General features: G+C 56.5%; 1 protein-coding gene across 1 annotated transcript in view; it reads left to right on the top strand.

The window, feature by feature from the left end:
• Positions 1-13,633, top strand: part of SRCIN1 (SRC kinase signaling inhibitor 1) — a 40,789-nt gene extending 27,156 nt beyond the window's left edge. The window contains 5 exon segments of the mRNA XM_045890231.3: positions 1,427-1,482; positions 1,484-1,582; positions 1,857-2,009; positions 6,383-6,529; positions 12,595-13,633. Coding sequence (XP_045746187.3) covers positions 1,427-1,482; positions 1,484-1,582; positions 1,857-2,009; positions 6,383-6,529; positions 12,595-12,729 — 590 coding nt within the window. The 3' untranslated portion in view covers positions 12,730-13,633.
• Positions 13,634-21,486: the final 7,853 nt, after the last annotated feature.

The raw sequence follows: 21,486 nt of genomic DNA, 5'->3' as shown, positions 1-21,486 counted from the left end.
ATCCGGGGCTTTTCCCACTGCCCTGACTGCGGCTGAGAGGCCCACACAGGGAGGAGAGCAAGTCCAGGGCAGGAGTGACCAAGCGTGTGCTCTGACCCTGGCCGTGCCGAGACGGGCATGGTGCTGGTCCTCGTGGACCTGGTTTTTGTGTCCCCTCGCCAGCCTGTGAGCTCACAGGGGAGGCAGAAATCCGACCAGAAATAGCAGTCATCATTCCTTCATTTATTCATTCTTGTTCTCTGTATTTGTCAAGCACCTACTGGGTGCTGGGTGCTGGGTACTGGGTGCTGGGTGCTGGGGATAAGGAGAAAAGACACCACTTGTTTTCAAGGAGCTTAAAATTTAGTGGGCGTGTAATACTAGCATTTTTGCTTATCGGGCACATATTATGTGACAGGAACTACCCCAGATGCTTTCTATATATGAATCCTTACAATTTTGCAGCAACCCCAGGAGGCAGCTACAGTAATTATTCCCATTTTGCCGATGAGGACACTAAGGCTCAGTGTAGCGAAGGGATCTGTCCCAGGCCCCGCTCAGTGTGCAGACCAGACACGGGATGCGGGTGCTAACCGCAGCCGTGGGGTGCAGTCCTACAGGAGGCCCTGGGAGGGCGGGGAGGGCTTCCCACTGCACGTCACTTCCCCTTGGAGTCTTGAAAACAAGTAGGCTTTTCCCTGGCCAGTGAGTGAGGGCATTTCAGCGAGAGGAAACGGCACCTGCAAATACCTGGAGGGGTGTGTTTGGTGTTGCTGAGCGGGGCTCAGGCCAGGAAGGAGCAAGCAGAGCTGAAGCTGAAACATTGGCACGCATGAAGACGCTGGGCCAAGGAGCACGGACATGGTTTGGGGTCATGGGAAGGCACTGGGGCTCAAAGGCAGAGGAGGGTCGGGTTTGAGTGACTTTTCTGTAGGTTGCCCTGGAAACCGCCCCCACCCCTGAAGAAACGGGCAGGGAGCGCCTGATGGGTGGCATCAGGCTCTTGCAAGTTTAACCGCTATCTCTTGATGGAGAAGAGAGGAAGACGGGTGCAGAGCCGCAGCTGAAGGGCAGGGGGAAAGAGATGGATGGATTAGGACAGCGCTTCTTAAACTTGAATGTGTGCATGAAATCACCGGAAGATCCGTCAAAATGTGGATTCTGGTTCAGCAGCTGTGGGAGAGACCTGAGCTTCTGCATTTCTAACAAGCTCCCAGAAGCTGCAGGTGCTGCTGGTCGGTGGCCCGGGGGCCGCACTTTGAGTACACTAAGAGGGGTGCCGGCCTGGCTTCCGTCCGGAGGTGAGAGAGAAGGAGGAGGGGCCTGTGTCCTCTCCCTGAGCTTCCCTCTCCCCTCCTCCCCAGAGGAGGAAGCAAGGTTTCTCTCCTGGGTGCCCAGACTCCAAGGTTAAAGGTCCCCTGACCCCCAGCCCCTTGGCTGCCCACAGATGAGCTGACAGTGCCTCGGTACCGCACGGAGAAGCCCTCCAAGTCGCCCCCGCCGCCCCCCGCCCCGCCGGAGCTTCCCCTCCTCCCACGGCCTCACCACCACGCGCACGGGAGAGGTGGTGGTCACCAGCAAGAAGGATTCAGCCTTCATCAAGGTACCGACCCCACCTGGGGCGGCGGAATACCCGAGGGAACCTCTGAAGACCCTCTGGGGTGGAAGGAAAAAAGGGGGCTGGCGCAGGGCGACTCTGCCTCCAGCTCAGGCTTCCATGGTGGGAAGGGGGCCGCCTGGCAGGGGACGGGACAGGGGACAGGGGAAGCGGCAGACGAGCTGGGGCAGGAAGTGGTCTGGCATTGATGGGGCCGAGGATGCGAGCTGTTGCTGGAGGGGGGCAGAGTCTGGTCTTGACGGGGGCCTGGGCCTTGCAGAAGGCCGAGTCCGAGGAGCTGGAGGTGCAGAAGCCCCAAGTGAAGCTGCGCCGGACCGTGTCCGAGGTGGCCCGCCCAGCCTCCACACCGCCCATCATGGCCTCTGCCATCAAAGATGAGGACGATGAGGACCGCATCATCGCCGAGCTAGAGGTGGGTCAGGGGCATGCCTGGTCCCAAGGCCTCAGCCAGGCCCCTCCCTTTCCCCACCAAGATGACCCCGGGGTATGGGGCTGGGGGCGGGGGTGACTGGGGTCCTGTGCTCCTGCCAAGGGCTGGCCTGTACAGGAACCTGTCCTTCTTGCCTTGATTTCTCTGCCACTGTAAAATGGGGGGAGGGGGCCTTCGCAGGGTTGAGTGTTTTCATTGTAGTCTCTGACACCCCCACAACTGCCCCGAGACCCCCTAGGCTCTGACACACCCAGCCCTGAATGTTCTGAGGACAGAGTGTTTTAACACACTGATCCCCAAGTACCTTGAGCTCCCTGCCCATACTCAAGTGTTCTCAGCCCCCCTCCCCAAGTGGCTGGAGACCCTGACCACCTAGGCCTCTGGAGGAGGAGACGAGATGGAGGGCAGAGTGGCCAGTGAGCATGGTGAGGGGCCAAGGAGTAAGGCTGGGGTCCCTCCCTGTGGGCCTTAGACCGGCACCCCGTCCTCCCTGTGCCCCCTTCTCCAAACCTGCCCCCACCTTCTGCTCCCCAGGTGTTTGAGAGAAGCTCAGTGTCTTCCCTCCCCCCCACGCCCCGCCGCCAGCCGATCCCCATCTTGCTGGCACCCCAGGACCTGGGGCCCCCTGGGGGCTCAGCCCAGGGCCCCACATGGAAGGTAACGGGCTGCCCCCCCCCCCACAGCTCTCTCTCTGCCTGTGCCTCCACACCTTCCTCTCCTCACCTCTCACGCTAACCCGCTAACACACCAGTCACCTCCCCAAGTCCCGCTGCTCCCACAGCCCCGCCTGCCTGGACTCCCCCGGAGACTCTAGCGGTCTGGTACCTGGCGCCCCCCCCCCCACTCCCTGCCCTGCCATGGCCGCATTTTTCTTACAGGCTTGATTCTGAGTTGGGTATTTTGTTCCAAGCTGCAGCCAGAGTTTAGGGCTGACCCAGAGCCTGGGTTTTGTCTTGGTTCAAGACTGGAGCTTGGATCCTGCTCACTACATGACTTTAGGTCCAACTCAAAATCTGACTTCGTCCTGAGCCCTTGCCTAGTCCCTGCTCCAGAAGCCCCTCCTCCGCCACTGTGCCTGGTGGGGCTCTCCCACTAGAACCTATGCTTTGCACTGGGGGTCAGGACACCCCAGGAGAAAGGCTCACTTACAGCCTCCCTCTCTCGCATGGCCCCAGTGGTCAGGGAACTTGGAGGAGAAGAAAGTCATGCCCTTCCTTGGCGGCTGGCTCTTTCAGCACTGGGAAGTTCTTCCTTCTCTCTAACTTCAGTCCTTGCTGTTGTCCTGCTGCACTTATTTTCTCTTTATCTTTTCTTGGGAATGTTGGGGTGGACCTGCTGTCTGCACCCCCAGGGGACTGCACTCGAGGAGGGGGCACTGGGGGAGGTGGTCTGGGAATCCCTCCGTCTTCCCAGTCAGGTTGGGGCAGGAGAGCCTCTGCTCTGAGGAGGGCAGCCTCCCCCATACACATGCTCACCCGCCTTGTCTGGTTCCCTTTGGGCCACCGTGGGCTCCATGCTGGCCGCCACCTAATTTCTGGCCTGGCTTGAGGCTTGTGGTGCTTTGACTCCTTGGCCAGGGGGAGCAGACAGGTGGACAAAACCATCTGCTGGGCAAAGGATGGGCACAGAGCAGTCCAAGGAGTTGTCCGGGGATGAGCAGTGTGCAGGGGGTGCCCCCTGGGCTGGCCGAACCCTTGGCACTTTGACCCACTGCACCCAGCTCCTGCCTCTCTCTGGCCTCTGGGAGCCAGAGCTGAAGGAGCCCAGGGGGCAAAGCCCCTCTGCTGGTTGAGCTGGCTTACCCTCTGCATCCTGAGGCGCCACTGGGCAGTGGAGCCAGGCAGGCATGGGTCGCCTCTCTGCTTTCCCAGTCTCCATCCAGGTAAGCAGGTGGCAGGGCTGGGTGGGGTACCTTGGGTGGGGGGCTTGAGGTCCCTGCTGCCCCCTCCCGAATCTCCCCCATGGCTCCTTTTAGTGGAAAGAGCACTGGACTTGGAGCCAGACTGCCTGGGTTCAAATCCTGGCTCTGCCACTAACTAGCTGTGGGTGAGTGACCTTGGGAGAATCACAGGACACCCACCCCCGATTTCCTCATCTGTCAAGTGGGGACCATAGGAGCGGTCACCATGTCGTGGGTTATAGTAAGGACTCAAGATGAAGACGTATATGACAGTGCCTGGCAAAAAGACTCTGCTGGTCTGAATTAGACGAGAATTCACTCAGGTTGGGGGTTAGTGAGTGGGGGGCTCCCCCAAAGCCAGAGCAGGCGACGCTCACACAGAAACAGTGCTCTAGCTTTGCAGAGCGTGTGTGCAGCCGAGGGATGTGAGCGCCGCCCCTTGAGGCTGTGAAGCCCTTGGGAAAGCTCCAGAAGTAAGGGACGAGGGGGCCGCTCTGAGATGAGCACGACAGCCCCAGCCTCTGAGGCCAGAGGCCATTCAGGTCAATTCAGCAAAGGGCGAGTACTGGCCGAGTGCTTACAACAGGCCGGGCACTGCTCCGAGCCCACGCCCACGTGAGCGCACTGAATTCTCACCGACTCCGTGCCACACTTACCTCTTTGCACAGACGGGCAGACTCCTGGCAGTGCCCGTGGGCCCTGCTCCCGGAGTTTAACATGGGCAGTGAGAGGTAGGCCTGCGTCTGTGCTTCCGGGGAAACCGGCGTCCCTGCCAGAAAGTGGGGGAACCCTAGTGTGGGGTGGGAAGGGACCTGAGTTCCAGTCCCGGCTTTGCCTCTGACTTGCTGAGTAAACTCAGTCACCAGCCTCCCCTGGCTCGGTTTTCCCATCTGCGCAAGGAAGGGGCTGGGCTCACCCGCGTCTAACCCCCCATCCCAGCTCAGGGCGTTCCGTTTGCCGGGAGCAGACTCTCCCTCATCTCTCCTCTCCCCGCAGGCTGCCCCAAGCCCCAGGGCCTTCTGCGTCCCCCGGATCATCTTGACGGAGTGTACCCCCAGCCCTCCCTCCCCACCAGAGGCCAGACCTGAGGAAGCCGGTCCCAGGACAACCCCCACCCCGCGCCCCCGGACCCTGGCTGGCAGCGGGAGGGGCTGCAGTGGCTCCCAGGCCCTGCCAGAGGTGGTGGCCAAGGCTTCCCAGCCCAGGAGCTGCTTGGCGCCTGAGAAGGAAGGGGCAGCTCTGAAGAGACTGGGGATAGAGAGCTGCAGCCCAGCGGAAGGAGGCGCCGGGGCTCCCTGCCCTTGGGCACCAGCCCCTGATGGCACTCAGGAGCCCTCCACTGCTGAGACCCAGCCAGAGAAGACCCCCAAGGACACCGGAGAGGATGTCCAACCCTGCAGTGGGGAGCCCAGGGCCCAGCCTGCTGCAGGCCTAGGCTGCACAGTGAGAGGCGCCACCACCCAGCGGATGGACAGCCTGGAGGAGACACTCCAGGAGCTAGAAGAAGCCCTGAGCCAGATGGGCACAGCCCTCGCCGCGGGACCCCCTGGCAGCCCCCCACCCCTGCCACCCGGTCCCCAGGTGGCTGCCTCCTACCCTAGCCTCTCCTCCTGCCTTCATGCTCCAGTCTCTCGGTCCTTAGAGCTGGAGGGAGTGGGGGTCTGCAGGAGCACCACGCCAGCCCCCTCCTGCCACTGGCCTTTTGTCAGCTCCTGCCAGCCTCCTGGGAGCCCAGCACCGGGTGGGGTTTGCAGGCAGAACCCCGGGAGGCTGGGAAGCTGGCCTACCCAGGGATCGGCCCTAGCAGCCCTGGCAGGGACCAGGTCCTCTCCCCTCTGCTCTGTACCTATAAACCAACAAATAAAGTTCTCTCTTCCTTTTCCATCCCCACGCTCCCCTCCCCCCTCTCCTGTCTGACTCTCTTTGCCTCTGTTGTTTCTCTGTCTGCGCCTCTGAATTGGGGTGGTTCAGAGGAGCTGGACTTGTCCATCTCTAGGGAGACTTCACCCCTATGCTCCCATTCAGAGGAAGATGTGGGCCCCACCCTGTCTGCCGTCATAAAGACCCCCCTCAAATCTCAGGCATGCTCTGGGAGACTCAGAAAAGGGTACCTCGTCAGGAGTGGGGGTGATGGCAGCAACTCTCACTTTAGAAGTGGCTCCCCGGAAGGCACCTGCTGCCCCTGGGCTACTCAAGGAAACCACCAAAGAGCTGTCATTGGGGAGCTGCTGGGAACCTGGCTGGGAGGCCCCTGTCCCTCTTCTGCAGGGAGGCCTTAACCCTGGCCTTGGAGAGTGGACCTGGGTCCTGGCCAGGGATGTGGAGGCAGGGAGGTCCAAAGGTCTCCAGTTCTCAAAGGGCCCACTGAAGAGGACCCAGCCCCGGAGACCCCACCCAGCACCTAGGATTCCTGTGTGATCCCACTTTCAACCCCACCCTGTTCCTCTTCCTGCAGAGTGGTGGTGGCAGCGTGCCACCCATGAAGGTGGTGACTCCAGGGGCCTCTCGGCTGAAGGCGGTGCAGAGCCAGGCGGGAAGCCCCGACAAAAGCAAGCACGGCAAGCAGAGGGCGGAGTACATGAGGATCCAGGCCCAGCAGCAGGTAGGCGTGGCCCCGTGGGGGGCGGGGTTCGACCCATCCTGGCCCCTCCCCTTCCCCTGCGCGGCTGTGCGTTGGGGCTGTGTGCGGGGCGGCTCCTGCCAGCATGCCTGGGGCCACCTTCCTGCCAAATGCCCAGAGACCTCCTCCCTGCCAGAACGGCCCCACCGGTCCCCTGAGCCATCTTGTCCCTCCTCCTGCCAACCCCAGCGCTCTGGATCTGGTTTAGAACACGTATTTTCAACCAGGCCACTCCCCTTTCCGGAGACCCCCACCTGGCAGAGAAGGCCCTCTCCCCAGCTGCTCCTGGAGAAGGGGGACCCAGCAGTCTTTTGTCCCCGCTGGCCCGCGGCCTTCCAAGGCCCGGCCTGCCCTGGGGTGTGGGAGGGGGCTTTGATGTCCCTTTGTCTTCCTGCCACTGCTCACTGCTGCTGGGCTTCCTCTCCCTGCTCTCAGCCCCCTGCTCTCTGGGGGGCACCCCACTGTCATCAGTCCTCGCTTTTGGCTCTCAGGCCATCTCCCAGCTGAGGGAGAAACCAATTTTGCTTCTGCTTTTCAGTGTTTGGGCTTTGGTGGGTTCCACTGATGTCAACGGGGAAAGGGAGAAGTCCTGTGGCCCCTCCGGTGGGGTGGGGACGGCAGGGATGCTGTACCCTCTGTCAGATGTAAGTCAGCGGGCTTGGGGCCAGTGTAGAAGTGACAGCCCCACCCGTGGGTGTTTCTGACCTGTGGCCCACTGCGTGGCCTGGTCAGAAGGTGCAGGGTGGTCCTTGGACCTAGATATTGAGAGAGACCTTTCGTGCACTCATTTGGTTCAGTAAGTATTTCTGAGCAGCTCCTGCGTGCCAGGCCTGCTGTGGGTGCCAGGGTGGGAACGGGCGCTGTGAAATGTCCAGGTGCTGTGACCTGAAGAAGGTTCTAGGCTCTGAGGCAGTAGGTTAGAGGTGGCAAGTCCAACTCCCTTCTTCACTGATAAAGGGGCAGCTCAGAGAAGGAAAGGGGCTTCCTGAGGGCACACAGCAAGGTGGCATCAGAGCCAGGACGGGGCCCAGGAATCACAAAGCCCTTCCCACCCCACAGCCCTGCAACAGCCCTGGGCTGCTGGTTCCCTGGAGGAACCCACAGAGACGGCCATCCCAGCCCTACCCGCCCCTGACCAGCTCTCCTCCCCGGCTCCCCACTGGCCCACCGTCTTCCTCGTGGGTCCCCGGACACACCGTGCAAATCCCACCCTAGCTCCTTGTCCTGCCTCCACACTGCCTGAGTCCCCCTCGTCCCATGTCCATCCTTCCTGTCCAGAACAGCAGCTGACATGCGCGGGGTGCTCCCTGTGCCAGACACACAGGTTCTCTCATTTCCCGTTCGCCACACCACTCTGAGGAAGGTCCTTTTGATGCTCACTCAAGAGATGGGGAAACTGAGGTTCTAGCCACGGTCATGCAGCTGGCGAGGGTGCAGGAGGATTGGCACCCTGTGCCTGGTCCCCTCCCCCATACACACCTTGCCTTCAGCCTCTCCAGCTGTAACTGCTCGGCCATCTCTCACCCTGACTCCCTGTCCTGGGGCACCCAGAGCCTCTCTCCGGCCCCTCCATCACCTCTGTGGCCTCCATTCAGTCCCCAGCCCACTTGGCCTTCCCTCCAGCCTCCCCCCAGGGCCCAGCTAGGCCTTCTGCAGCCTCAAGCATTCACACACACACACACACACACACACACACACACACACACACATGCTCACGGGGATGCTGTGTAGGCCCTCCATTCCTCTCCTCCCTGGCCAGCCCTCACCCTGATCCTCCCGGCTCCCTGCTGGGCGTCTCTCCTCTGCACACCTCCTCACGTCACTGGGCCCCGCTTCCTCCTGGGCCTCTTTGCTCCTCATACCACACACTCCTCTCCTGGGGTGCCATCTGTCCCTGCCCCGGGCTCTGTTCTGAGCCCAAGGCTGCCCCTGAGAAAATGTCACCCACCCCCGGGGCATCCTCCCACCTACTGTTCAGGTTGTCTGCCCCCCGCCCCAGGGCCACAGGCCTGGCTGTGCCTCTCGCTTTCACTTTCTGGTCGCCTTTCATTACAAAGCACCTTCTTCCTAACAAAGTAATATACGTTCCTTGTGGACATTTCTTAAAGAAGCAGGGATAAAAACCATCCTATGCCTCGTTACCTAAATGCATGCCCTTCTAGGGTCTCCCTGTCACTCTGTCACCTCTAACCTATTTTCCCAGACCTGCGGGCTGGGGACGGATGTGTGTAAATTGCAGATCTGCTCATGTCATCCCCCCAGCTTTAAACCCAGGCCCACTGCTCCCTGCCAGATGAGAAAATCAAAAGTCCTTCACCTGCTGCCCAGAGCACTTCCATGACCAGCCTGGGTTCCTTCCTCCCGGTTCTCCTGGCGCCCTCCGCCCCACACCCTCAGTTTGCTCCAGCCACTCTGGATCACCTGGCCCTCTGTCCTCTGGGCCTGGACAGCGCTCCCTATCAGCTCAGGCTGTGAACTTGGTCAAAGTCCTCTGCCTTCTGCTGGCTCTTCCCTCATCTGTACAATAGAGACAAAAACCCAGCAGCAGGCTTCTGAGGTCACATCATACCAGGTGTGGGAAGGAACTGGGAAAGCCCTCAAGTGCCCTGGGAAGGACAGTCCCCATCGTCCTCAGTTGCACTTGGTCGTTGTCTGTACGCTTGTCAGTGCTGAGGGCTGGGCAGAGGCCTTTCTCTCGTCACGTGGTTCTAACACTTGGGGCTCAAAGCTGCCTTTGACAATGACGAGGGGAAGAATAAAAGTGCGAGGACCAGAGACACCAAAATGGGGGGAAGAGAGTTCTGAGACGTGGCTGCAACAGGGCCTTGTACTACAAAGACACCAGAAGAAACAATTGAGAAAAAGCCCGAGGATGTCATGCTGGAGATCCAGGGGTGGGATGGTAGCCAGATTCCCAGGGGTGCAAGGAGCCCGGGCCTGCTGCAGATGGGAAACCATGGACCCCTCCTCTTCTACTAGGGCTAGGAAATCTGTTGCACCCCTGGTGCATCTCCTCAGAGGGTCCTGCTGTCCCGTCATCCTTCCTCCCCGCCCTCCGCATGGCTGCCTTCACTCCCCAGGGAGGGGGGGGGGTCCCAGCCACACAGATCGGATCAGGAGCAGGAGGACCTTTCCCAGAAGCCCCTAACTGATCTCCCCTCTCTTCCCGTTGTCCGTTCCCGAATCAGTCACTGGCAAGGAGAAGGGAATTGCTTGAATTGGGTAGATTGCTCGGGACCCAACCCCCTTGGGCTGGGGGAAAGGCCCACCTCTCCTGATAGCCCAGGGCCTGATCTGGGCAGGATTTCATCAGGAAGGAGGGCGTGCGGGCAGCGGAGGAAGGGACACTGGGAGTGGCCCTGGAAGAGGCGCCAGCAGGGTCTGCCACAACAAGGTGACCTGTCCCTGTGCGGAGATCTATGTCACAGCGCGGGGGGGCGGGGCAGCATGCTGACCTGCAGGAAGAGTAGGGATGCGGGGCTCAGCCGCCTAGGCCCCGCGAACCCTTCCAGTCCCCCCCCCCCCCCCCCGGCTGGAAGTTGAAGGTGACAGCATTCTGCTTCTCTGGACGTACTTGGAAGTGACAGGAGAGGGCTGGTGGGTAAATGAAGTGACGGAAAGCTCCAGAGACGGCAGCTGTGTTACCAGAGAACCTCTGCAGCCCGGGACAGGGCAGGGGGCACGATGGCCATGTGCTCCCTCAGCTTCAGGGGAGGGGGCTTGACGCGTCCCTGCGGCCAGTCACCCGGGAGGGAAGGCGGCTGGGAGGGCAAACGGGTGCTCACAGAGCAGTACAAGCCGCCCAGGTCTCCGTGAGGAAGGAGCGGGGGTGTCCACGCAGGCCGCTGACCGGCCCCGCGGCTACTGCGGAAAGGCCTCGCGCTGGCCGTGGCAGAAAGGGGCCAGCGCCTGGGTGAGGACGTGTCACCTGAGCGGCGCAGGAGTCAGGTGGCGGCCCAAGCTGGAAGGCGGGCGTTCCCAAGACCAAAGCGCAGAACAGACCGGGGCTCGACAAACGCTAAAGGGGAGGAAGAGAAAAAGCTTTCAACTAGAGAGATGGGTCGAGAACAAAGAGGACAGCCAGGAGGGAATCAGCAGCCGGCTTGGGATGTGGCGAGATGTGAGGAGACAAGCAGGGGGCTCCCCGCCCACCCGCCTTTGGGAGCAAGAACTTTGAACGGGAAAGGCTGGGACGGGAGGGGCAGGCCTGGAGCCCAGGGCTAGTGACCGGGAGTCAGACGGCGTGAGGCTGTCGCCGGGTCCAGGTGCCGGGACCCCCACCCCCACCCCCCGCGAGCAGGGGCCAGGCCTGGCACATGCCCCTCGGGCAAAGGCCCCAGTGAATCCAGGGATCTTGTGGCTGGGGCCCTGGAGCCTCGGTGAGTCCAGGCGAACTGCGACAGGAAAGGGGGGGAGGGGTCAGAAGACCCAAACGGGGAACCTCTTGCCTGGATTTGCAGCAAGGGAAGAGGTAGACTGCGCTGCGGGGCGTGAGCGTCACATCCCAGGGGAGTCACTGCGTGGGTGGAAGAGCACGTGGGGGCCGCCAAGAGCAAGGGCGAGTTCCAGGTGGCCGGTCAGGCTGCCCGAGGCCTCCTCGTTGCCCCCGCTGGCGTCTGATAGAGCCTGCCCAGCGGGGGTTGGGGGTTCCCGGGGTTGGGGGTGGTGCGGGGGGCTGTAGAGCCGCCCTGCCCAGACCGCAGCTGCTGCGGGAGGGGGCCCGAGGAGCCTCAGCGCAGTTTCCAGCCCTCCCCTTCTCCTTCCTTCCTTCCTTTTTTTTTTTTTAAAGATTTTATTTATTTATTTGAGAGAGAGAGAGAGTGAGAGACAGAGAGCACGAGAGGGAAGAGGGTCAGAGGGAGAAGCAGACTCCCTGCCGAGCAGGGAGCCCGATGCGGGACTCGATCCCGGGACTCCAGGATCATGACCTGAGCCGAAGGCAGTCGCTTAACCAACTGAGCCACCCAGGCGCCCCCTTTTTTTTTTTTAATCAAGACCAGTTCATTATCCCACTAGTAGCTATGCAAGGCGGGGAAGGGAGGGGCGGGGGGGGCAGTGAATACGACAGAGAGAAACCCGGTCCGTGTAGCCCCAACCCAGTGGCGCTCAAAGCGAAGTGTGCAGCAGGGTCCCCTAGGGTGCCTGCCCAAAATGCAGGTTCCTGAGCCTGAGCCAGAGAGGGAGAGATCCTGGAGCAGGGCCCCGGAATCTGCATTTGCGACACCTCCTCCTCTCGAGGTGATGCAGATGGCTCTGGAACCGTACAAACACCCAGAACCAGTCTAGACACAGGGAGTCTGCTGGGGTGGGAGGAGGCGCGGCTGTTTCTAACTAGCCGAGCTGCGCAGTGGGCTGGAAGCTGGGAGAACACTTGTAGGGGCCGCAGCGGGGCTTCCTGCCGTGGGCCAGAGGATGGATGCAGTGAGTGCCTTTTCCTCCAGCTTGGGGGTGGGGTGGGGTTGGGGAGGGGGTTCTTCAGAGTAGTGCTCCCCCGGGAGGACCCGCTTGCCCCACATTGTCCCCGTAAGACCTTCTGGTTAGGATCAGCCTCCTGTAGAGGTCAGAAAAGGGTCTGGCTGGGCTGCCGGCCCCTTGAGACTAAGAGCCCACCTACTCCCAGCTGGGGCCACTCCCCTCGCCACCCCGCACCCCTGCGGCAGCTAACCTCTCGCTTCTCCCTCCCTTCCCCTGTCCTCCCCACTCCTATCTCCCTATCTCCCTGTCCATTTGTCCTGGGTGTGGCCTCCCTTGTGCTTCTCTGGTCTCTCTCCTCCACCTGCTCTCTTTCCTGTCAGTAACCCTGGTCCCCAAGCCTTTGGGTCCAACCCTGTACCCACCCCCTCTACTCTATTCTGCACCCCCACTGTGGCCCCCTCCTCCCCATCTCAGGGGCTCACTCTCTCCAGATGCCCCTCTGGCTTCTTCCTTTTGCAGTTAATTTTCTCTTGGATTTGTGGAGGTTTTTCATTTTTTAAAACTTCAGCTGGGGGCCAGCATGAAGGATCTCCCATCCTCTCTCTGACCCCTGACCCCTGTTTTTGTTCCAGGCCACTAAACCATCTAAAGAGATGAGCGGGTCAAATGAGACCTCGAGCCCAGTCTCAGAAAAGCCCTCGGCTTCCAGAACCTCTATCCCTGTATTGACTTCCTTTGGGGCGAGGAATTCTTCCATCTCCTTCTAGAAGCCCCTTCCCACCTCCATTTCAGCCTGTTCCCCCTCCGGACCCCTGCCATTTCTCTCCCTGCTCTTCTTCCCTTCATCTCTACCCCACCCCCACCCTAGTCTCTGGCTTGCCACAGCTGTGGCCCTCCTCAGCTCTCTACACCCATCCCCTGTTGGTGTTTTTGGTTTTTTAAATTGATTCACTTTTAATTATCTTTTTTTTTTTTAAAGCAGAACAGTAAAACTAAAAACCAAAACACCACCTTCCCTTGGTTTCCTGTTCCAAAATGGCCCACCTCCTGTCATCCTCCCTCCCTTTTCTCTTTACCCACGCTTCCTCCCATGTCCATCCTAAAGCCCCTGCACCCTACGCTCCCTTCCTGAGAGCACTCCAAACAAACTCTGAGCCACGGAGACCTGGAGCGGAGAGACACCCCTCTCCCCGTCCTCGGAAACCTTCCTGGAGGAAACTCTGGACGTTGGAACAACCCCACTATCAGGCTGGCAGGGAGACTCTGGCCCTGGAGGTGCCCCAGCTGCCCAACTTCGCTGTGACCGAACTCTGCTGCTCCACTCCCTTCCGCTCATGCTCCTGTGGGCCTGGAGTCAAGACGGATGGGCTGGGCAGGGAGGCAGGGTTGGGGGGGCCTGGGGGCGGGTGTGAGGCCTTTGAATCTGTGTGTCCTGGAGAGGAGTTGGCTTCCTGGGACTCCCTTCTTGTGGTGAGGAACCACCTAGCCTGTGCCGAGCGAGGAGCGGGCCCTTCTGGGTAGTGGGTTTTGGGCGGCCTGTTGAACAGCCAGCCTGACCCTGGGGTCACTGCCCCAGAAGAGGGCAGCCCCGAGGAGGGCTATTTGGTACTTTTGGTTTCCTAATTTAGCACTTTACATGACATTAACTTATTTAATGGGGGTGGGCAAGAATGAAGGGCCTAGAAAACTAGATTTGGGGGCGTGGAGGGTGGGAAGGGTCTTGTGGTGAGGGAAGTGGGGGGAATAGAGAGGGGCTGATGGGGGGGCAGTGAGGACAGCTCTGACTCAAAGGTCAAGCGACTTGACCTTTAACCATCCTCTTTGAGATTTGAGGGTTTGCAGGGAAGGGTGAGATGATTTTTAAATGGGGAGCTGGTGACCCCAGGTGGAATCTTTGAGGGCCCCTGAGGCCTGACCAGCCAGCCCGTGCCCCTAGACCCAACCTGTGGATGCCTGCCTTGCAGAGGCTGGGGCAACGAGGCTTTTGACCAGGTCCTGAGAAGGGGAGGAAGACCAGTTTTGGTGCTTAGCCCCGGGTCCCCCAGAGGGCACAGTGAGAGGCCGGTGGGGAGGGGGGGGCGGGGTGGTATGTGGGTGGGGGATGAGGAGGCAGATAGGGTAGGGCCCCTGGGGAGCAGGATTCCTATTTGGAGCGCAAAGTGGGGTAAGCACAGGGGAGGGTTTGGGAGTAGTCTCCCTGAGTAAGCACAGAAAGAAGGAGCCATTGAAGGGGCAGAACCTCCTAGTCCCTGGGGCCTGGCTGGAAGGTCAGCGTTTGGGGAGAGCCAGGGGAGCTGTTGAGGGTTGGGGAGGGAAGGGAGACTGGGGTTGTGTTTCTTCATTTCTTTCTTTTTGCTTTGTTTTGTTTTTGTTGGTTCATCCTTGTTTTCTAGCTTTGGATCATTTTTGTACAAAGGCAAGCAGGCCTTTTTGAAAAATAACAAAAGAAGAGGAAAAAAAAAAATCCCTCCTGAAAAAAAAAAAACCCTTGGAAAATAGGAAAAAAAAAAGGACCTCATAAATGATGCAATTACTTTTAATTGCAGGCAACTCTTTACATTTAAGTGAAGTGTCTTAACATTTTATATTGTTTTAAAAATATATTTACATATTATATATATATAATATACGTAATATAAATATATATAAATATTTAAAAAAGAAAAAAAAAAAAAGAAAACCACGGCGCCCTCTCCCTGGCCGCTGTTTTGGCGGGGGAGGGAGGCTGGAGGATGGGCACATCGGCCTGGCTTCCGTGGTCCAGTGAAATGGTTCGGTTTGATTTGGCTGTACAGAGACCCCCTGATCGGGAGGGGAGGGGGGAGTGGTGCCCCCTCCTCCCTCCACTCCATTACTCTTTGCTTGCTACTTTTCGCTTGCCCCCCCCCGCCAGCCCTGTGACCTGAATGTGTGCCCCACCGTCTTTGTCCTGAGTCGAATGTCCCTTTGTGGGGGGAGGAGGAGGTGTCCGTCCACGAGGGGCAGACGGAGGGAGCCGTGGGCCCCACCCCCCACCTGCCCATGTAGCGCCCAGTGGGACTGACATCTTTCTCTCCCTTTGGCTCCTGCACATTTCCGGGCTGAGAGGCGTTTGTGTGGAGGTGTGAGCAGCCTGTTGTGTGTATGTGCGCCGGCCCAGGTCCTCCTGCCCGGGTGTGGAGGGAAGCGTGTGTGTGCACGGGCGTGACCTTCCACACGTGTGTGCGGGGAGGCGAGCACACTCGGTGCATGTTCGCTGCTGGGGCATCGGCATGTGCCCACCTGCATGTTGGCACGGAGGGGCTTTGCACGTGAGAAGGCGTGTAGTGTGTGTGTGTGTGTGTGTGTGCACGCGCAGACACGCAGGGCTGCGAGAGACTCGTATGCGTGCGGGCCACATACGCGTGGACAGAGGGCCGTACGTGGAGGTGCATGTGACCTGTGTGTGTGGGAGTGCCTGCGCGTGTGTTCCATCGACCCTGCACCCCTCGCTTTGGCTCCCCTCCTGAGCCCCCCGCCCCCCGCCCTCCCAAAGCCCGCAGCACGTCAGTGCCCCCCAGCTGCATGCGCCTCGCTGCTCCGTCCACCAGTGTGTACTTGACCAAGAGAAAACTAAGACGTCCGGGGGGATCCCTGTAGCTGGTGCCCCCGCCCCCGCCCACTGTGCTGTGTTACTCGCATGGGGGGTTCCCCTCCCGCCCCCTCCGCAACATGCTGTTTCCCCAGCAGCCTCCGGCCCGAGGCTCTGAGAGGGGGCCCAGGTGGGGTCCCCCCCACCCCGGGCTGAGCCCGGCTCCACACCCCGCCCCGGCCACCCCGTAGGGCCCCTGTTGGTGTAGCAGTGACGGCTTCTGTGGATATTCCGTGACCTCTGTCAGTGTAACTTGGCAATTTCTAAATGGAAAAGGGTTGCTGTGTTTTCTCTGTCTCTCTTTTTTAATGTCCTTTTCCTTCTCACGTCCCTGCTCTCTTTCCTTTCTGGTTTTTCTAGCCGAGTGTTTGGGGCTTAAATTAAACTTGTTTCTTTTTCCTCTCCTGGATCTCCTTTCTATAGGCTGCTGTCTCATTATTTCTCACCTTCACCCTGGAAGGGGCTGGGAGGGATGGGGTGGAGATGGGGGATCCCTGGCAGGTAACTGCCCTGCAGCTTTGCCGGCAGGGCCTGAAAGAGGAGGGGCAGGAACAGGGGCCCCTCGGGCTGCTGCTGCCCGGAGGACCCAAGACAACCCACATCACCCAGGACGCTGGAGAGGAACACCACTAACTCCGTGGGAGGCCAGCCCCCCCCCCCCCCCCCGCTAGGCAAGTCACCACCGTCATGGGTGAGGTAGCTGCGGGCATTGCTTACATTACGTTGGGTGTCTTGCCCAGTGTCCTACAACCAGTAAGATGCAGAGTGAGGACTTGAATCCAGCTCTGCCTGACCCCAAACCCAGTGCTTTTCCCCCAAACCCAAGGAGGGTCTGATTACCTCCCTGGGTCAGGTCTCGGCCTCCTGCCCTTCGGTTGGAATCATCCTTCATGGTATCATCCATCCTTCCAAGAGCAGCAGCTTTCAAACTTTAAAAAAAAAAATTACACACACACAAACAAAAAACCCAAACTAAGTAAGAAATACATTTTATATCTCAATGATTTATACATGTACACACACACACACACACACACACACTTAGTGAAAGAGCACTTACTACATACAATGCACTCTGCTACTTCCTGTTAAACTCTAAACATTTTGGTCACAACCCATCTAATTGACTTCATGACCCTCTCATGGGTCAAAACCCACAGTTTGAAAAATACTTGTCCGAAGATGTAGTTTCAGTCCCAATCATGCTGCGTTTTGGCTTTCTCCTTCTCAAAGGCCTACCAGCCCCACTTACCTGATGGTGTCCCCTGAAATTGGAAGACCGCTGTGAGGAGATTTACCCTTGATTCTGGTTGGGTGGCGGTCCTAAACCCTGACCTTGTAGCCAGCAAGCTGCCCAAACCCTTCCGGGTCACCACATCAGAATCCCGTCTGCCCCACCGTTGAGTAGACCAGATGTCCTGATGGGGTTTTCCTGGAATTCTGAAGGCTGTGCCACTTTCCAGCATGTTCTAAGGGTCCTTGAGGCTGCTCTCCAAGGCATTCTCCTGCTTGACTGAGGCCTGTGGGTGTCCTGTCCCTCCTCCGGCAAACACAGGCCTTCTGTCCCATGAGGTAATGACACTGTCCTAGAGCAACACTCTTCCAGAACTCACGGGAGCCCCCATCACAGTCTTCTCCTAAAGGCCAATAGCCTCTTTGGAGACAGAGGTTGAAGATGGCTCACTGTCTGGGAGGAAGGCACACTCCATGGGCCGCCCATCCCCCTTGCCCGCTGAGCAGCCCTTCAGACCCTCCAACAGCCAGGCCTCATCCCTTATGTCCTTTTTAAAATGTGGGCAGGTCTTGCCTTCTCTCCTGTGTCCTATTCCCAGAAAGCTGGGAAAGTGGCCAAAACCCCCTTCATCTCCTAGAATCACCCCATTCACTGATAATTCAAGATCAAGTAACAAATGGGACCATCAACTGCATGCCAGGAATTACGCCAGGCCCTTCATTCACCCTTCGAATGCCGACCGAATGTCTGCTTGACCTCATGGTGCCTGGGGCTCAGCGTCTAGCGGGGGAGCTAGCCAATACGCCACCCGGATACCTGAGCAGGGTGCCCGATGGTGAGCTGCCCCAGGGAAGCAGGTTGTGACAGTCACGCGGACCACGCAGAGAGGGTGACCAGCCCTGAGGTCACGTTTGGGTGGCTACGTGGCAGCTGGTGGCCGAGTGTCGCAAGCAGAAGGCCCTGAGGTGGGTCCTGGAAGATGGATGAAAGCCACGTAGAGCGAGGAGGGGAAGGGGTACGGACCATGAGGCCAGAGTGGTGGGCAGAAACCCCATCAGAGGAGCCCCATCTTGCGGGATGTGGTAAAGCAGGTGGATTTCTTCTCGGAGCTGTGGAAGCCGATCGGAGGCTTTTAAGTAAGAGCGTGACGTGACCGGACACTATTTCGGAAGTTAGGTCTGGCTGCGCTGCAGAGAAAAGATGGGGGGCAAGGGGCAGGAGCGAGTGCAGAGCCATCAGTTAGAGGCAGGGGCAGGCGATGCCTGCCTGGACTCACTCAAGCTAACAATCCTCTGGCTGAGGGAGGGGAAACTGAGCCTCAGCGCCTTTGTGGGTATGAGGTGATGGAGCCAGAAGTCAAACCCAAGACTTAGCCCTTCCAATAGCCGTGCTTCCTTAATGCTTTATGATATTCCTCACTTCCACTAAGTGTCTCTTTAACCCTGACACCGTGGCCACTAAGTGTCTCTTTAACCCTGACACCGTGACACCCTGAGATCATTAGCTCCATTTTAGTGACGGGGAAGGCTGACAGAGCAAAGCAGGGATCCGACCAGCTGGCCTCAGAGTCCGATCCTCATTGGGAAGAGAAAAGAGACCGCTTTCCCGACCGAAACCTGGGGGAGCCCTCATCTTCTCCATCAGTGTCTGCACGTCTCTGAGCCCCCTTAGGCATTTTCTTCCTCTTGGGTCACGGAGTGGCTTCAGCATTCCTTGGGCTCACAGCCACCATGCCCATTAGCGGATGACAGGCTCCCTTGACACCCACTGACTCGGACTGATTGATGGATACTACTCATAATGACACCCGGCGGGAAGCTCCATCCCATACCCCTGGTCACCATCCCAGAAATTTAACTGAAAACCCCGAGATTCTCTGCTTTAGCTCAGACCACTCTCATGGTCCTTCTACCTGCCCATGCCAGAATGGCAAGGAAAAATCCCCATTCCTCTTAGTTCGACTCAAATACATTGGGAGTTTTCCCAAAGAAATGTTTCTCACGTGGGGCGCTTGTCTGGCTGTGAGTAGAGCATGTGACTCCTGATTTCGGGGTTGTAAGTTCAAGCCCCCCATTGAGTGTAAAGATTATTTAAAAATAAAATCTTAAAAAAAAAAGACATGTTTCTCATGAAAGAAATGTCTAGCCTTATGCCAGCACCGCTCTGTTTTGACTGGTAGTAAGTTTTAAAATCGGGAAAATTCTTCAAAACTGTTTGGCTGTTCTGGGTTCCTTACGTTTCCATAGGATTTTTTGATAAGCTTGTCAATTTTTGCCCAAAAGACAAAAAATCAGATTTTAATAGGAATTGTGTTGAATCTGTCGTTCAACTTAAAGAATATAGCCATCTTACCAATATTAAATCCTCTGAAACATGGGTTATCTTTCCATTTATCTAGATCTTTAATCTCTTCCAGCAATGTTTTGTAGTTATCTCTCTACAAGCTTTGCACTTCTTTTATTGTTTATTCCTAGGTGTTTCATTATTTTTGATGCTATTATAAATAGGATTATTTTCTTTTTTTAATTGAGGTATAATTGACATCCACTATTTTAGTTTCAGGTGTGCAACACGAGTCCACATTTGTGTCCATGGTGAAATGGTCACCACAGTAGTTAACATCCGTCATCAAACATAGTTACAGAATCGTTCTCATAGGATGATAACTTTTTTTTTAAAGATTTTATTTATTTATTTATTTGACAGAGAGAGAGCGACAGCGAGAGAAGGAACACAAGCAGGGGGAGTGGCAGAGGGAGAAGCAGGCTTCCCGCCGAGCAGGGAGCCCGATGCGGGGCTCGATCCCAAGACCCTGGGATCATGACCTGAGCTGAAGGCAGACGCTTAAGAACTGAGCCACTCAGGCGCCCCAGGATGATAACTTTTTAAGATCTACTCTCTTAGCAACTTTCAAAGATGCAACACAATATTATTAACTATAGTCATCATGCCCTACCTGATCCCCATGACTTATTTATTTTGTAACTGGAATTTTGTACCTTTTGACCCCATTTACCCATTTTACCCATCCCTGATCCCCTACCTCTGGAAACCACCAATCTGAGCTCTGTACCTATGAGCTTATTTTTTGTTTGTCTATTTGGTTGAGTTTTTTTGTTGTTGAGATTCTACATATAAGTGCAATCATATGATATTTGTCCCTCTCAGTCTAACTTATTTCACTTAAAGCCCTCGAGATCCATCCATGTTGTTGCAAATGGCAAGATTTCATTCCTTTTCATTGCCATTCCATATTCCATTGTATATGTAATACCACATCTTCTTTGAGATTGGAATTGCTGCAATGGGCATAGGGGTGCATGTATCTTTCTGAGTCAGTGTTTTCATTTCCTTGGGATAAATACCCAGAAGTAGAATTACTGGGTCATATGGTATTTCTATTTCTAATTTTTTGAGAAACCTCCATATTGTGTTCCATAGTGGCTGTGCCGATTTACATTCCCACCAAGATTTTCTTTTCTCAAAAAAAAAAAAAAAATTCTGGGGCACCTGGTTGGCTCAGTCAGACGCTTAAGTGTCCAACTCTTGATTTTGGCTCAGGTCATGATCTCAGGGTCTTTGGATCGGGCTCAGTGGGGATTCTGCTTGTCTCTCTCTCCCTCTGCTCCTCCCCCTGCTCACACTCTTTCTCTCAATAGATAAATAAGTCTTTAAAAAAAATCTTCCAGGGGTGCCTTGGTGGCTCAGTCGGTTAAGCGTCTACCTTCGGCTCAGGTCATGATTACAGGGTCCTGGGGTCGAGCCCCAGATCAGGCTCTCTGCTCAGCAGGGAGCCTGCTTCTCCCTCTCCGTCCGCCTGCCTCTCTACCTACTTGTGATCTTTCTCTCTCTGTCAAATAAATCTTAAAAAAAAAATCTTCCAAAATTATTCTGAATTTAGTATTTATCTCAATTTCTAATACATATTTATGAGTATCCTTAATTTAAATTTAAAAGAGTAAATTCACATCACATACGATTAACTTTTTTTAAATGTACAATTCAGTGGTGTACACACAATTTAGTGTGTCCACAATGTTGTCCAACTACCAGCTCTCTAGTTTCAAAACTTTTTTTATCACCCCATAAAACACCCTATACCCATTAAGCAGTCTCTCCCAATCCCCACTGGACCCCATTCCCTAGTAACCTCTAATCTGTCCCTATGGGTTTTTTCACTCTAGATATATATCACACAAAAGAAATCATGGAATTTGTGACCTTTTGTGTCTGTCTTCTCTTAGCATAATTTTTTCAAGGTTTATCCAAGTTGTAACATGTACCAGTACTTTGTTCCTTTTATGGAACAAATAGTGCAGCATTTCATAGTATGTATATACAATGATTTATTTATCTGTTTATCCATTTATGGACAATAGCCTTGTTTCCACCTTTTGGCCATTATGAATAATACTGCTATAGACATTCATGTCCCAGTTTCTGTGTGGACGTATGTTTTCATTTCTCTTGAGGATATACTTAGGCGTGGGATTGCCAGGTCCTATGGTAATTCTAGGTTTAATTCTTTGAGGAACCACTGAACTATTTTCTACAGCAACTGTGCTAGTTTACATTCTCACAGTGTCCCTATTTCTCCACGTCCTTACCAACACGTGTTGTGTTCTATTTTCTCGATTTAAGCCATCCTAGTGGGTGCGAAGTGGTATCTCACTGTGGTTA

This window comes from Mirounga angustirostris, unplaced genomic scaffold (genome assembly GCF_029215605.1).
Source record: "Mirounga angustirostris isolate CCGP_5_RB_7025 unplaced genomic scaffold, mMirAng1.0.hap1 SCAF_17, whole genome shotgun sequence".
In the NCBI taxonomy this organism is placed as follows: Eukaryota; Metazoa; Chordata; class Mammalia; order Carnivora; family Phocidae; genus Mirounga; species Mirounga angustirostris.
This window is presented reverse-complemented; position numbering and strand designations above follow the sequence as displayed.